General features: G+C 42.8%; 1 protein-coding gene across 1 annotated transcript; it reads left to right on the forward strand.

Moving 5' to 3' along the window:
- The first annotated feature begins 469 nt into the window (after nucleotides 1-469).
- LOC121688716 lies at nucleotides 470-18,090 on the forward strand. The gene is made up of 3 exons (XM_042068490.1): nucleotides 470-479; nucleotides 6,230-6,866; nucleotides 16,779-18,090. The coding sequence occupies exons 2-3, from the start codon at nucleotides 6,758-6,760 to the stop codon at nucleotides 17,585-17,587; spliced, it is 918 nt and encodes a 305-aa protein (XP_041924424.1). The 5' UTR covers nucleotides 470-479; nucleotides 6,230-6,757; the 3' UTR covers nucleotides 17,588-18,090.
- Nucleotides 18,091-18,302: the final 212 nt, after the last annotated feature.

Below are 18,302 nucleotides of genomic sequence, written 5' to 3' on the forward strand. Positions count from 1 at the left end.
GTGCTATCTACCTTCTCTCCATTACGCTTTGCTTTTAATCTTTTTATATCCACTACAGTTCCTCCCTTAATATTCTTTTTAAGATCGTCCAATTTTTCCCCAATCGGTATACCTGATATCACTCCCTTTGTTCTTATACCTACAAAGCTTCGTACTTCGCTCAATTCTTTCTTACACACCGACTGTAATCTCATAGCCTTCTCTCTTTGCTCACTGATCCTGCATTTAATTAGTAATCTGCCATCCCGTAACACCTTTGCCATTTCTATGTCTCCTACTGCCTTTTTCAATCCACTCGTCAATGCAAACAAACCAATTTCGCTTATATCATGCCCCTCTTTAAATTTAACGACTACTTTCAAATCATCTTCATGATTTAACTTCCTTCTCACATCTCTACCTACTTCATCAGTTACCTCTTCAATACTCCTCTTCGATGGCCCTTTCCCCATTCCCTCAGCCCCATTAGACCTAGTATTGTTTCCTCCTCTCCCTCTACCGTGTACATAACCTTGACTTTTCCAGTTCTCTAAACCTTTTAACCAATCATCATTCCCATCATCTTCCTCCATTATACTATCCAGACCCAGTCACAAATCAGATTATGCCAAACCGCCAAATGAAAAAAAAAAAAAAATATATATCTCTTGGAGATACAAACAAACCGCCACTCCGCACCATAGACTCCGCACTCCACTCGCTTGCTTCCAATCACTTCCGGTCGACGTCACCCCACCGCGATCAGCCGTTCGAATCCCGCCTTCGACGTGAACTAACCTTCCAAAGCAAGCAAATGTTGTGGCCACCAGGACCAACGTCTCTGGCATGACTAGAATTTATGGTTAACTTTAATTTGGACAAACCTGTAACCTTATACGGACCGTAAACATATGCATTTTCTGGTCTCTACAGTCCATCTGTCTTGCAAATAAAGTTACAAGCATAGACTGTATAAAATAACGTTAATGTTTGCTCACACCACGTTTTGCTGGAAAGGTGCACAGATCCGCCCACTCCATTTCAAATTCAAACAGCCATGTTATTTGTAGGGATGTAACGATTACCGGTATAATGGTAAACCGCGATAAAAATATTGACGATAATAATTACCGTTTTCATTTCAAACATCATGATTATCACTGTTGATTACCACGGTATGGAAACCGTGTGTTTAATCCTTCCCAGCTTCACCCGAGCCTGCTTTTGACATACAGTAAGCCTGGTACAATGGAACAAAACTGGTACCCTACTGATTCTGTTGTCTAATTGATGGTCTTAACTACGATTCGGATTAGGCGGAACTTTTTTACCGCAAAATGTGCACTGTATCATTTAGCCACTCTGTCCACATTTAAATCAATTCCACTCACGTTATCAGGAGAATACAGTAGCCTAAAGTTTTATTTTGAACGCTTACTTTGGTCTCGCTCATTGCATCCAAATAATAGAAATAGCAAACTCCAAGATATGGTAGGGTAAGTTAAGCTATAAGCACATAGCCAATTAAACATGAAGAAAAAAGTCAACGGGACACTTTTTGAAACTATTTAAGCTTGTGTAGGCCTATCAGTGCTTTCTGAACACAATGAACACACTTTTAGAAATACCGTGATAATACCGAAAACCGTGATAATTTTGGTCACTATAACCGTGAGGTTAAATTTTCATACCGTTACATCCCTACAGTGGGCAGTGCTTCGACTTGGTCAGCTTCACTCGCGGTCCGCGCGTGGGATCACGTGGTATCACGCGACTTTAATTGGTATTTTTCCAGTGAGACGCTGCAACAACCCAAACAACCGGTAGATGGCTCAAGTGAGCAGGGTGTCTCGTAAAAAGAAATGGAGCCTGGAAAACCCTACACAGACTTCACTACAGACTTTAGCAGACTGGTTTAGAAATAATTTAATAGCCAGAAATATGCCTGCCCTGCCCTAATAAAGAAATATTTGGTTAACTGCGAGTGAATCCCGTTTGCAGCCGTAGAAAAAACGCAGGACAAATTAAACATTCTGGTTTTCTCCGAGTGCAACAAAGATAGACAGACATCATTTGGACAAAATATAGAGCATATTAACCTCCGTTGCTCAGCCAAATGCCTTCCTGTTACGTCCTGTTATCATGGAGTTACAAGCGATTTTTGATGGTCACAAGTTTACTTCATTAGCGTTTTTTTTTTATTATTATTACAGAGTGTTTTTCATTTAAAGGTTTGACTTTATGCTTATTCAGTAGAGCATTTAGTGCTCTCCCCAATCCCAGACGTTCACATTGCATGTTTGTTTGTAATGGATGCAACCGCGAGATAGGCTATGCGTTTGACGGCAATGCATTTTTAACAGACATGAACCAAGACATATAGCCCAGCAGCAATCTAGGGACTGCGTTATTTATTGAAGGGGCCACCGGAGGAATTTTGAGTGTTTCAGTTGCATGACCCTCTCTTGCCTGCTAGAAATTGTTCAATGACCCTCCGACAGAATTGTTAAAAAAGACATGACCCTCCCCTGCCAATTGTCGCTGTCTTCCGCCCGCGCCACAGCCACACACTGTGATAACGTTCTTAAATCAATCTTTCCCGTGAGCTTGCATGCTACCAGTCAGGCGCGCGGGAACCTATTTTTGACCAGGGGTGCTGAATAACAAAAAATAATGGATGTCCGACGATTTCTCCCCCCCGGACATGTTTAGGATTTTGACTGCTAAATACATAATTTTAGTGCAGTGTGCGGGTGATAGCGAGAAGTTTTAGAAAAGTCCTGGGCAGCCACAAATTTCAATGTTCCGCGACAGCACTCCGAGTCCACTGCCACCCTAACCCCACAGAAGCGCACTTGACATCGTTAGCCTATTTCAGTATAGCTAAGGAAATTACTTTTCTGATCGTCAAAACCACACCAGAGATGTTAGGCTTTAAATATAGGCTAATAATCAGGCTGCAATGATCTCGCAAATCATTTCTGAATAGCCTAAAGCGTGTCATCTCCACAGCAAGTATGTGTCCTAATAATTTCTATCTTAGCGACTAGGATAATGAATGATTTCACTAGCTATGCATTTATTATTTTTGCAAAACTGTAAAACACAATTAAAGTTTCTTTCAGCTTATCCATGTTTTTTTTGAACGTGTAAATCGCATAGAATATGTAGGCCTAGGCTATATCAACCGTAGCCCCAGTGCTCGAATTCGTGTGAGCCATAGAGTGAGGACTGGCTCCCATGAAAGCAACAAAGTCAAAAATCTGAGGGGGTCTCTCATATCTGAAGGTGTCTGGCATTGCAATTTAATCTTAAACAACCGCTCATTATCCATTCCTGTGCGATCTCTTAAAGACGTTAAATTAAAATATAGGCTACTACGGGACGTAGACCTACCCTACGCGTTAAATTAAAATATAGGCTACTACGGGACGTAGACCTACCCTACGCTCTTGAACGCAGCATGACACTTAACCACCACACCACTAGACTATATGAGCAAACCGTATACGATCGTTTTGACAGCACTCGCAAATCTGAATAAGTCACCCTGCTTTGATGCGAGTGTTTTGTCTATTTACATAGGCGTTTATTGGGCTAGCCTATATGGTTTGATATGTGCTGAAAAGTCCTATTTGCTGTTGAACTTGCGCTTCACCTCTTCTATGTTGATTGACAAAGCCATAAATTATGGCCCATAATGCAGCCTACAATGATTGTGTTGTCTGATGATCTGTAGCTATCCTCTGCCATTCAGAGCTCCAGAAAGTTCCCAGATATTTAGAAACACCTGTTAGCAATCTCTGATGTCGGAATATTCAATGGCTACCCGACAACATCTCAGAGCAAACTCCAAAATTGTTCGTCTATTAATTTTCCACGGTTCAACAATACTAGAACATAGTTTGGCTGCAATGGCCTATAATTTCTGCCAGTTAGTGCTTTTTCCCTGTGTATAAGTTATACTACATGCATTATTGTGTTTGACACTGAGGATAGCCTATCTAAAGGCCCTTTCACACTGGCAAAATCGCCGCCATTTTATGTACCAGAATCGCGGAATGACTGTCCCTTTCACATAGACCGAGGCGGAACGGCGGGACAAAGTGTCTCGCCAAATTTACTACCAAGCCCCCTAGACATTTTGCCGAGTTTTTTCGTTCCGGCACCAGTGTGAATCTGGGCGGGCATTTCGATGCTATGTCCAGCCCACCACAGGAGATTGCAAATAAATCTAACTGATCAAAAGCAGCAATAGCACATAGACATTATGCACATTATGTCAATCTATAAATTCGCTAAGTCTCCAGTCATTCAATGCCTGCTAGAGTTGACTGTAGCTTGGAATGCAATCAGTTGCCATAATAGGCTATCCTAAAATCCAGCGAAAAAACAAAGCATGAACTCATGAGCATCTGTCTGCCTTATATCCTCAAATCCAGTGATCTAGGCGATATTTGTAACATTTGTTTTGTATTTGGCCTGTTATAAAATCATGTAGATCTATTGAACAATTTAAACACATTAGGAACCGCAAAGTTGGAGACATGCATAAAGACATTGCTGCAAATTTAAAACCGGATTACTCTGGAATGGCTAACTACAGGGGCATGCTTTACACCTTTGTGTTCGGTAAGGTCTGCTGTTTATTCTGATATATGGTTTGTCATGTGTTGAGGTAAAGTTTGCGAAGTATTCCACCAAGATGAATGGGTAGGGAGACGGGCACAAAAAATATGATTAAATTAAAGTTACCGTTTACCACAACAACTAACATCGTTTAAAAGCTGAGAAAAAGCTCTTTCGTGTGATACATGTGATGTCTGTGATAATAGGCTACTTCGCAAGTAGTTCAGCGAATTTGGGTAGGACCAGGGGGTCAAGAGCGTGCAGATTAGCTTCGGCATGTTAGCATACGCCATTTTCAAATATGGCGCTGCATGGAGCATTTGGAACCAGCTCCATGCACGAAAATCCGTGTTGGGCACGAGCTCTCATGCGCGTACATGTTGGTGGGCGGGTACCTATCCGGCGGCTACAGCCAAACGTTATTCAGTGCATATTTCTTGAGGAGCCTATGAGAAGACGTGCATATTATGGTTGTTTATCCATCATATGACAAATAAAGAAAATTCTATTGATCTTGTTTCGTTGTTGTTTGTCCCGAACAAACATAGCCTAAACATGATTAAAGACAATAAATTACACAACAGCGGCATAAAGACTTTGTCTCGTTGCACCATGGGTCTCCAACAGCTCTCAACCTATAGCCGCCCCCTTTGGAGCTTGCCAGAGGCTGAAGCACTAGGCTACTACATTTAAACACAATTATTGCCGCGAGGCATTCCAGCCTACGAATTTAATAAAAAGTACCGGTAAACCATGCATAATTAAAAAAAAACTCAATTTAGGCTACTTCGCTATGCAATAAGGTTTCTATTAGAGCACAGCGCACGTTCAATGAATGAAGGAAAGGCCTTGTCTCGCAATAAACAGCTGGAAATTCCAACACTTTTTCAACTACACGAAACTTTACAGTGATCATCAAATACCCTCTAGATTTAAATGCCCATCAGTCTCAACATTTAACTATATAATAAAAGTCAAAAAGTAAATTAAATCCCATACCAAAACCGAAAATCGTCTGCGTTTGATAGCCTGGTATGCCGCTCCAAACAAAACACATGTCTCACAATAACGTACAATGTAAGAAATAAAGGTCTGCCTCGAATAAGCCTACCTCAAATAAATAGTGCCTGTGCTTTGCAGCCTAAGTAAATAGCAGACCCTGGACAAAATTTAGGATTTACGGAAAGTATGCAATCATACGATGTTGGACGCCTGGCGATGCTCTGGCCGTCTACTGTGCCTCTGACACCGCTGCCTCATTTGGATGGTAACACCACAGGTGAGCGCGAAGATTGGAGTCCGCAGACAACATTCTCTTTAACCGTTACTTTACCATCTGCGGTGTACAACTCAAAGTAAAGACACCACATTTTAGATGAGTTGGGGACGTAATTGTCCGCTCAGGCTGACCATTCTGTGCGTTATCTTCAATACTATCTTCAATAATATTGAATATCTTCAATATTATTTTCAAAACAGGGTGGCTATTGAGGGCTCTGGCTCCAGTCATTATTGTGGCTACTGGCTATTATTGGCTTGATTTGGTCATGGGCCAACGAATACGTTTAGAGCACCCGCTATGAGATGGCAAACAATACAATAAAAAACAAACTAATCATAGACTGTGTCGGAAAGGCTCCTTCCGGGTCCAGTAAACGTTCAAAAAAGTGATGGCTCAACCACAATAGCACTTAAGTGCAAAGGTTTTTTATTTTAGCCCATGCAAAACAGTGCCACCGTTAAGGTGAGAATGGTCCTCAATATCCACGTGCAGAATAATATTCAAATTGACAAAAACAAAAAAAACTATAAATACAAAAATTAGCTGCAGTCTTTTCCCTTCACAGTCACCAACTCAGTTGTACCTACTTCTCTTAGGTCTCAACGTCCACTCATCCATCAGGCCTACCCAGCCTGCTTTTAACCCTGTAACCCTGCCCCCATGGTCCCAACCAAAACATGCAGGGTTGTCACATAATTCATAACATTCAGTTACAGGATAAAAATTAAACATATGATTTGAAATAGCAATCACACAACATGAAAAGTAGGTTCTTTAGCAAATGCATCATAAATAAATACAGTTCACATCTTCCTGATTAACATATGCTTTGAGTCGGCTTATCAACCCTGTTATCTCCCCCTCCCAATGAGCTCACCCCACTTCCCTATTTCGCGGGACAAGTTCTTTAAAACAGTCTCTGTGCCTCCAGTCTGGTTTGTCCCAGAGCAGCACCCATACCCGGAAGTGAAAACACGTAAGTACAAACAAACACAGAGGACAATTCCAGTGCCTGCCAAGCTACGATACAACGCTAAGTACCGACATAACACCTGTATGCATTTCATGCATCTATGTATGCCAGAACGCAATAAAGTACCGCTTGATTAAACTACTTATTGCCTTATTTCACGGAGGGAGGAAGACATTAGGGGGTATTGTGTGGCATGGTTATGTGTGCGTGTTTGATGAGGGGGCACGGTTAGCCGCTAACGGTGCGTGCACTCACTGCCGCGGCTACCATAAAACAGAGGGCAACAAAGTGTATTGTTTTTTTTTATGAGGGAAGGCTGCCGTTTTCCGCGACAGAGCCCACTGTCACAGACTGTAAAAATGCGCTACACCTGCCACTAAAAAACGAATAGTTTATTTATAGTTCGACTACGGATATTTCACGTCATGTTCGAATGCATATTTGCAGCAGGACAGCAGGCAGACCGCTGTGTTATCCAATAAAATTAAGTTGCGCTTCAGGGCGACTCCTCTCGGACTCCATGCGCGTTCCCGAGCCACTTTTTCTTCTTGTTATGAGGCAAGAACTTTATGTGCATTATCGCCACCCTCTTACTGGAGGACGACTCTCTTTTTACAGAATATCCAATAAAAATCGACGTTGGTCCATGCGTCATTTCCAGCTTTGTAACTTGGCGCATGGTCAGAGCCGACTGGCGCTAGATCCGCTAGATCCGAACCAAAGATAATGAATGCTTAGCAAGATGGGTCGTCCTAGTTCATGTCTATGAGGGCAAAGTGGAGTTCAGTCAGAGACGGGCTCTGGTTCAGTTCCCGCCTGCACAGGGGCGTGTTACTGACGTATGACTTACGTTTGAACGCCTCGGTTCCACGCCAGACAAGCCGGAGTACAAAATAAACTTGGTGTACACCTTCATTAATGTTGATTTTCTCCCGACTGGAGGGTCATACGATCACGACATTCTACTGAAATAGGGAGGAGGGTTTGGAGAGCATGATACCGTGTCCGAAATGTGCATCCATTGCTCAGAAAAATAAGACTTTGACAAATTCTGGGAAATTCTTGGATTCTGCCATAGACCTCAATGTTAAAAAGAGAGCCCGATCACTGCATAAATGTGCCGGGGCGTGTACTGCTACCCTATTTGCATAAATTTCCAGGAACAGGAAATGGCCTCTCATGAAGTATCTTCGTAATCAACCATCTTTGTCCGAACCCCAGTGTTCAAGATGGCATTGACTATGAATTGGCCGGATTTACTCATAGACATAATATACATAGACGCCGCATTGGCTGCTGGAAACAAGAAATGCGGCCGCCATCTTGGACCGGTCATACTCCTCATTGCGTTGCAGCAGAAAACACAAGATGACAGCACTGTGCAGCATGTTCCTGCTCAAATCGGCGGACCATACTCGGGGGATTTACTTTTCACAAGTAAGATTTAACATTACCGTACTATTGGTTGTATTTTGTATTTTCGAACAATGTGGCCTGTATCATAGCTACATGTATGACCTTTGCAGCAAAAAAAACCGCGTGAAAATCTGTTCGGTATTCAGTGAGATATGATTACTTAAGTGTGCTGACAGCTCATTGCACCGGCCAAACAGATTACACTGAGTGGAGTGGATGACCGGTCCAAGATGGCGGCTCCAAATCTCGTCAGCGCTAGTAGGGAGCAGCGGTCGATGCGGCGTCTATGTATATTATGTCTATGGATTTACTAGCCTAGCCTCCACCATTCATTTGTATGGAGGGCGGGACTACCTCCATGGGTGGGACAGAATACCTATACAGAGCAGCAGCTCTGGCCATATCGGCTCTGGCTCACATGATGTACTGCTTTAAATGCATTATCGCTTCACTACCCAACACGCGAACAAGAAAGAAAAGAAAAAAGAAACCAATGTGCTTATGTCGCAATTTCCGATAGGCCGAGGCCTAGAGAAAAGACAGCTATGGTAACCTAACAATTAGGATTTTTAAGCGCCAGAACTGCTTATCACGTCGTGTGACAAAGTTTACACCAATCATCATCTTCTAATGTATCCTTATGTTGAGATGTCCATTCTCTTTGCCCTAGGCTATCATTTGTGCGCGAAGCATGTTTCAATTAAGGCAATACACAAGCTATTTTTTATTGTTGTAATATTGAACGATTTCATGAATAAATTGTACGCACAGTGCATAGATTACGGCTGGCGGCGCCACTGACCAAGGCCACAGTAGCCTGTGAACCTCTGATTTTCAAAGGGAAATCACGGCGAACGCAAGGGCAACTCTTCAATTTCCCTTCCAAATTACTTTTTATTGTCTGAAGACATCTATTGCAAGAATCTAACATTCTAACAGCAACCGCAAAGCAAATGCAAGCTAACCGAAGTGCAGTCGGTTCTCCCGCCATGGTTTTTGAAATCACACACCTGCTGTATCTGAAGCCCCACGCACGCATAATAAGGCCTACGACTATCACTCTACACGCCCCCTGTTGCACGTCACAAATTTAATTTACTATAGCTGATCCTGCCTCCTGGCTCCCCAAAATGCCGCATCATGTGAACAGATCAGCAGGCCAGCAAATTTTCACCTCGCTTTCAGACACAAAAAGACGGCAAAATGACGTCTCCTCTTCCCGCAAATTTAGCGGGATCTCTGTGTGAAAAGGCCTTAAGACGGTGGTCTGGTTCAAATGAGTCACGTTGTGAAATTGAGAATGGCACAGACTAAATCGTTTAGTCTATTTCTTTGTATTGTGAAATTGAAATGAAATATGGACTATTACAATCAATAATATGTTGAAATTAATTAAAAGCAATCAATTTCTATGAAAAAATCTATGTCTGTTGTGTGCGTGTGTCAAGGTAAAGCCTAGGCCTACCGTGCGCATACAGTATATAGTACGCCTAGGCTATTTCATCGCCTTGTTAGGCTATGCACGGGGTGTGCCAACTTTTTATGAGCTAGAGAGACCCCCTTAAAGACAAAGATAATTCGAGCCCTGCGTAGGCCTACACACTTGATCGCTATCACATAGATGAAACCACGCTACGGTTCTTACAGTAACTGGTTCACGTTGATCTCTATAACTGTTCATTTTTAGTAGCCTATATTCGAACCTATCCATAACCCTTTTTTGCTATTTGACTCATCATTTCACATACAAAAATATAAATAATGTCAGACAGCGAATTAGTAATTATTTAAAAAAAAAAAAAAAAAATCTATCTCCTGCCAGCAGGGTGCTGCAGCACCGTCAGCACCCCCCTTCCCGCGCCCTTGCTAACAGTTCTTCCTTTTCAAATGTGTTGCGCCTGTTTGCACAATTTCACAAATAATCATATGTGATTAATAATATGACAAATAATCCCTGTGCACGGGGACTGAAACAATGCATGCTAACTTTTTCTGTGTTTATCACGTATTTTAACTTTCCCCCGCTGTCTTGCCGTTTTAATGTTTTCCCGTAGAATATCCCATATTTTAATACTCTCATAACAGCCCTGCCATCGGGCCTGTCTCTGTGTTGCCCTGTTGCTACCCCTTGCCCTTCTAACGAAACAGATGTCTTCAAATCATCGTTTTCCTTGCTTGAAGGCGAACTTAGTGAGTGATGTTAACCTATTTAAGTTTAACGGCGTGATTGTCGTGAGAGCACGATTCATTGGCGCTTGCATGTTCGTCCTTTTGTCTACATGCGCACCTGAGGCTACTCGGCTACAAGAGAAAGAATTTCCCCTGTTTGTATGTTCACTGCAAGTTGGCCTACCATAACTTACCAACTCTGCACTGTAGACCCTAACTGGCTATTTATATTTTTCTGTGAAATAAGCAAATGTATTTGTTCAACTTTATGAAGCAGAATTACGCATAGGCTACTTGGAACATGATACATTTAACAAAGGACAGATGTATGTTGCTAGTGACAAAATATTAACTTTCAGTGTTTTATGATGTCTTTGTCATGGGGAAGTGTTTTTCATGGGGAAGCGTTTGTATGGTTATATTGCTTGACGGGGGGATTTCAAGCAGCTTTCAGCCATAAGGCTACTTTGAGAATATTTAAATTCACCCGACACTAATATTCAAAATGTTGAAAACCATTTCGGCATAGCCTATAAAGCAGTTTAATTAAATGGAATGTTAATTGTAAACAAACAAGCTACTTGGTGAGGCTTGGCCTCACAGATGCGCTCGAGCCTTAGATGGCAGGAAAAATCTTCACGATAGGCCTATTAACTAACCACCCGATTCACGTTGACTGGGGGGGAAGGGGGGCCATCAGACATTTGTGCCCAGTTAATCCGGCCCTGCACCCAACAAATCACACCTTCCCACCTCTGACAGCTTAAAAGAAGTCAAGAGGACTCCTTACTCACAGACCTATTCACAAACCTGCGGCATTTTGCCGTGTTTTGAAATCCTATGCAGCTACTGGAGCTTCCAATCGTGAGGAAGCAATTTTGCATTGTAGGCATAACTAACATGCAATAACGCCGCCAACAACCACCAAAACTAGGCTAATCATTGTCAACATGTAAATTAAATGTAACATTATTGTGAATCAAATTAAAATGTTCTCTTTTGCAAACGTAGGCATAGTAACAGAATAATTTAATAATGTTACAAAGATACTACATCAATCCATATGTTTCATTAGGCTACTAGGCTATTTTGCCTTGATTCATTTAGGCTAGGCCTTTTTATTCAGGGCCGTATTCACAAAGAATTTTAAGGCTAAAAGTAGCTCCTAACTGGCGAATTTAGGAGCAACTCCTAAAAATAATGGGCGTTTCACTCCTAACTTTAGGACTCCTAATTTTTTCACAAAAAGTAATTCACGAAGCATTTTAGACCTAAAAGTAGCACCTAAGTCTGGGACAGCTTAAGTCGAGAGGACTCCTAACTCACTAAGACCTATTCATAAACAGCTTTTTTGTGGCATTTTACGTTGCGATGTTTTGAAATGCGTAGCCTATGCGCAACAGGAGCTTCCAATCGCGAGGGAACAATTTTGCATTCATAAAAGGGATGCAATAACGCCACCAACAACAACCAAAACTACTCATTGTTAACATGTCCGCGGCTGAAGTGCCCTTGAGCAAGGCACCTAACCCCTCACTGCTCCCCGAGCGCCGCTGGATTAGTGTGTGCTTCACCTCACTGTGTGCTGTTTGTGTTTCACTAATTCACCGATTGGGTTAAATGCAGAGACCAAATTTCCCTCACGGGATCAAAAAAGTATATATACTTATACTTATTGTTGCAAAGGTAGGCTACTACATCAATCCATAGGCCTATGTTTAATTAGGCTACTTGTTTTGCCTTACTCTTAATTCATTTAGGCTAGGCCTTTTTATTCAGTTATTAATCATCTTCCGTCCTTCGCACTACTTGTGTAGCGCACGCATTCTCCGACCTGTCACTTATCATCGGAAGGGAGGTGTTTGGAATTCCCACGTTACAATCGTCAGCCAATCAAGGTGGTCACTTCAGTCAAGCTTGTGCATGAGTAATGACGTCATCCATAGCCACGAAGACTCACTCCTAGTTTAGGAGTTGTCTGAAAGGCTTTGTGAATAACTTTTAAGAGAAAACTCCAAGCTAAAATCTTTAAAGGAGAATTCCGGTGTGATATTGACCTAAAGTGTATTGAAACATGATACCGAGTGTGAACGTATGTCTCATAGCCTATCTCGGCTTGTCCCCTGCATTCCAAAATCTGGCGCTAGTTAGCCGATGCTACCAACAGCTTTTTCAATAGTGGTGCTTCGGCATCGGGCTAGCCATGCAAATAAATCACTGTTTTACACCCATTTACGAGGCTCAATGTATCTCCACACTTCATTGGTAGACTTCCGAGGGCCCTGACATTTAAAACGAGACATTGAGAACTTTGAAAAAGCACTGGTAGTTTACTTACAAGACGATTTATACAGACAGTATCTTCACGAAGTTTAGCGTTTGCAGCCATCTTGAATTTAGCCACGATAAGTCGAGCAACGAGTAAGAATGAACAGGTATGATAAGGGATCAGATTCCAAAAATCTGCTACTGGAAGAAACTGGAATCCATGCATTTCCACTGAATTATTTTTGGAATCTGATCCCTTATCATACCTGTTCACGGCCCCAGTTATTAATCATCTTCCGTCCTTGTGTAGCGCACGCATTCTGAGACCTGTCACTCATCATCTTAAGGGAGGTGTTTGGAATCATGCCCACGTTACAATCATCAGCCAATCAAGGTTGTCACGCTTGCCCATTTACCCAAATGAATGGTCGAATATTACTGATGATCATTGTTATTTAAGAACATGCAGTGTGCGTAGGGTACCAAAAACATCTTGCTCGTAAAAAAGCATCATAACGCACATTCTGGCGGGTCTGTTATTTACTGTAGGCTGCGCAAACCACAGGCTTTTATTTTGGGCATTCATTCATTCATTCATTCATTCATTCAACCTTTATTTATTCTCGGAGGGTCATTGAGGGAAGCCCTCATTTTCAATGAAGCCGAGATTACAGAAGTGAAGCAAAGAACTCCACAAACAAGACAACATTCGAGGCCTTCTGTTGAAGAATTTTATATAAAGCCTGCGCTAACAGTAATCCTCCTGCCCCTGATAGGCCTACCACAGCTGTGGATAGTGTGGAATGTTCAAGTAATAACACAATCCAATGTGTCTCAATTGTCCCCTGCTGACCACCTCACACATTTCTCTTGATTTTGCAACGAACTTACATGACACAATGCCATAAAATATGCCAGTTTTAGGACACAGAATAATGTTTGTAATGATACCAGGTAGGCCTAGGCTACGTTTAACAGTAACAAGTGTAATGAGCTATTCATTGTCGAAGGTGCATGGTGAAGTGAAATTCTTACTTTGGAAAACAAACATTTGCCGATATCATCGCCGATCATCAGAATATTGCAACAGATTCTGTGTTCTGGACTGCAGGTAACTTGTTAAGCCAGTGGTTCTCAAACTTTTATTTCATTCCCCACTTTGATCAAGGGGCATGACTGATGATAGTGGAGATAACGCGTTATCCCGAGGCTTTTGCAAGTCAGCATCTTCAACGGTATTAAAAATATAAGTTTTCGATGTCCCAAACGGAGAGCCATACTTTATTGTTTTTAACAATCTCTATGCTACTCACAAAAATGTAGGCATGGGGACATGATGAAGTAGGCTATCCAACTGTCTGTGTTAAATTATTGTGATTACGAGCCAGTGGTTTTCAAACATTATGCGTGACTCGGACATCTAACTAAATGCAACAGGCTCATATCGTCCTCGCATTCGCAAAATGAGGACCAGTGTTTTGTCAAATTGCAAATAGCTATTCGTTTTAAAGATTTTTTTTATGATAGTATGAAGTGCTTTTTGTATAGGCTACTATCTTAATCTTGGAATATGGGGAGGGAAGTGGCGCGTCTGCAGTCAGCCAAATATGAATGTAATTCTGCGGCATAAAGCAGATGTATTTGTTTATTGTACAGAAAAATAAAAATGACATGTCAAGCAGTCAATTGACTACATTGCAGTCAAGAAGTAGGGCAAATTAAGACACTGTTTTGATTTGCGTAGTTGCGTTACCCCCAACACTGACAATAACATAGACAGCAAATTAAGATATTTTTTCGTTTTGTGGAGCGGCACCGGTAGGCTATCAAAAGCAGATTTCGATTTTCGCTACGTTTAATTATGATTTATTTTGTTATTGAATTCGTAGGCTGGGATTCCTCTCGGTAACAATTACGTTTAAAGGTAGCCTAGCCTCCTGCTTTTTCAGAAGGGGCAGCAGTCAGGCTACTGACAGAGCGATGTACAGTGGCAGAGCGACGCACAGTGGCTGAAAGTGGTACTAAAGCTTCACGCAGCTTCACGCCTCGTAATGCGCGACTGAAGTGGCCATTTGAAAGTGATGCCCACTGTAGTTATTGGTCAACTGGACTGCCTATACATTTAACTGTATTGCCTATGAATTTAACAAAATGCCACATTCATCCTCTCACAACCTCTACTACATCACAAACGTATAGGCTACTACCTTACTAAGACACAAAATCAACAAAAGAAAAAATATTATTTGATGACCAAAACTGATAGATCAGTGTGTCTAGGCTAGGTTATTGCACATTGCCATCCATGCGGCTGACATATCAGGTCTAAAGGCTACACACATTAGTATTTTATTAAAGGTGAGATGACTATGAAACTATACAAACAATGTATTAGGCCTACCAAAAAATATACTTTCCATAAGTACACTATATTACAACTCTAAGTATTAGCAATTTAATACACTTAAACTAAATAAACTTCTTTACCATTTAAAATACACTAACAACAAAGTACACTTTTAAAAGTACATTACAAAAACACTTTGAATATTGCACAATACGTATATTTAATTTTAGTACACTGAAGTTGAACTTAATAACATCTACTTTGAAGTATACTTTCTAAAAGTACACATTAAACATACTTTACATAAAGTACAAAAAGTGTAAGCATTTTTTTATCATATTTCTAACACACTAAAGTATACTACTTTTTTACCTGGGAAAGATTCTAGAGCGGAGCTCTGTTCTAGAATCTTTGGTTAAAATCTTGCTTGAAAATAGCAGCAGTCCCACCACCTCTTCCAGAAAGTCTTGGTGAATTTAGGCAACTGCAGTCCACCGGAGTTAATTCATTTATAGCGCTCAACTCGCCAGGGTTGACCCAGGTCTCACATAAAAATAAAAAGTCTAAACTGTGAGATTTAAAAAGATCGTTCAATATGAATGTATTGTTAGCGATAGCTCTGGCATTTAACAGAGCCATCTTCAGAACAGATAGTAGTATGCTGTGGAGGGCACAGTCTTGGATCAGGTCTCACCAGTGCCACATGATTCATATGCCGACATTGTTGTTGAGTTGAGAGGATGGTGCGCTGTCTGTAACGATCTCACAATGAAGTTTTGGGGAGTTGGGTGTAGACTCTCTCCATCCAGGCCGGTTGATCTGTGCTGCAATCACGCTCCGGGGGTCTTCTCTAGGCCCGCAGGATGACACCGGGGAGATGAGATCTCGATGCGCGGCTTGGAGTCTTTGGCATAGCGCAGGAACGCCATTCTTTTCAGTGAAGTTGCTGCCAGTGCCACGGTGTAAGTAGCGTCTCCGGCGAACAATCCCCACTGTCCGGCAGAGGTTGAGCACATTGTCGCTGATCTTGGCGTGGGTTAAGGTGAACTGCAGAAGTTCTTGGGCAGAGTATTGGAAGACCTTCATCCCTGGAAAGCACAAACTCAACGAAGAGTTGTGTCGCAGAAACCGCCTTCTCCGCTGTGCCGACAGTCAACCGACTATATTGCAGCCACAGGTGTTCATGGTAGAGGAGATACCGCGGATGAGGAAGAGAAGGGAAGCCCAAACCAGTTACTGGTGACTCCGAGGTGCAGCTATAGCCTACGTTTTTGTAACAGCGTTTTCTTCTTGTCTGCAGCGCAGCTGTATCCGGAGTTTTGTTACAAAGTATCCCAGTGTTGCCTCAATGTTCTATAGACAAAAACTTGAACTCAAAAACTTGAGCCAACTTTTGGCAAAAAAAAACTGTAATAAAAACAACACTGAGTAACGAAAATAATGAGCATAAATTGAGCGTCAGCGTCAGTTCTGGCAGGCCAAGTAGTCAAGGCGCTGCTAACCGCTATGGGCGTCAGCTGATCAGCTGTCAACTCCCTTCGCACTCCCCTCGCTTCTAAATGGCTACATCCAAACAGGGCGCCTTATTTAAAGCTGCTTTAGTTATTCCTAACTGCTTGCTGCTCGCATTTATGCACTCAACTCGTTAATGCATACCAAGCTCATGCTACTGTCATTATCTAGAATCTGTGTGGTCTTACTCACCTTTCTGACGGCCATGACTTCCACCACTGTCGACGAGGATCTAACCTTACTCGAAGTCATCAACGACACCCAGCCATCGCAGATTCAACCAGGCCAGGGCGAGGATGACGACAACACCGTCTGTAGAAGCTCCCGGTTGGCGAATAGAACCCCGAGTGCCATTAGCATCGGCGACTGGCCGGTGTCCAGGATCCTGGAGACCTTGTTTCAGGCCAACATCCAGCCTCCGATCGGCGCCTGTCATGAGGATCTATTTGTCCTCCTCTGCGACTCCCAGGACATCCCACCGGCTGCCGACATCCTGCCTGGGCTTCCTCCTCCCCAAACATCCGGAAGAAAGCAAACGCAAAAAAGGAAACATATTGAGCCAGCCGGTACTGCACACAAACGGGCCGGTGGCCAAGTTCGTCCGGGTCCAAGCGCACCTCCAGCCAATGACCCAGTGATTGCAGCGCTGTCTAACATCCAAGCATCACTCCTTGACATGACGGCCAGGATTTCCACGCTGGAAAGCGACTCCATCAGACCTTCGTCTTCACCGACCGTCATTTCCGCATCAGGAGTCTCCACCGCACCTGAACTGCGTCACCTCCAGCACCAGCCTCAGCGTGATGACGTCACTCCAGAGTTCATTCCTAGAAGGTCCCTGGCCACCGCTGTACCCCTAACCACGGACTCGCCCTTCTTCCCACCGTCTTCTGCCATCCCTCATCACTTGAGGAGCCAAATATTAGCAGGTAACGATATCAATCTCGTGAAAATTCTGCTGGGCTCTGAATTGTGCGAGCGGCGTGTCATAGCGACATATCAGTCGCGTTAAAGGATGGGGGACCCTAGACTGATTAAGACTCTGACCTTTCCCGAGTTCTGCGTAGCCTTTGGGGTATACAGGGACGTAATTTGCGAAGTCTATCCGGCTCGTAGAGCCGAACTTGATAATTATCTCGCAATTATTTCCGACCTAGCTCTCTCCTATGGGGGAACATTGTTTTATGAGTACCACAAATCATTCTCTGCAAAGGCCGCAATGTTCATCCAGCGCTTCAATCAAAGACTGGACTGGTCTGCGGTCGACCTCGCGCTGATAAGTAGGCACTTCACAGGCCACCAAGTCCTGTCTTGCTCTATCGGTGGCTCTCTTGCGCACTCCTCTTCTCTGTGTCCAAAAACTGCCTCTTGCCCTTCCCATCCTGGCCCTACTGCGGGGATGCCCACCCCAAGTCGGTGTGTCCGAGGAGAACTCGCTTCATGAAAGAGCGAAAGAAATAAAACCATCAACGCCTGTCAACGTCCCTAAAGTGGGTCGGGCATTGAAAAAGCATCCTAACCGCTGTTTCGTGGATTATTTATTGACTGGTCTTGTTCAAGGTTTCATTGCTGGTCTGTTGCATTTCCCTGCCGTGTCATTCAGCTGTAAAAACCTGTTGTCTGCGTCAAAGGAGCCTGAGATAGTGGATGCCTTGTTGGAGAAGGAAGTCAAAAAAGGTTTTATGATCGGACTACGCTGCCTGGATCCATCCGTTACCAGCATTCTG

This window comes from Alosa sapidissima, chromosome 17, assembly GCF_018492685.1.
Source record: "Alosa sapidissima isolate fAloSap1 chromosome 17, fAloSap1.pri, whole genome shotgun sequence".
Taxonomy (NCBI): domain Eukaryota; kingdom Metazoa; phylum Chordata; class Actinopteri; order Clupeiformes; family Clupeidae; genus Alosa; species Alosa sapidissima.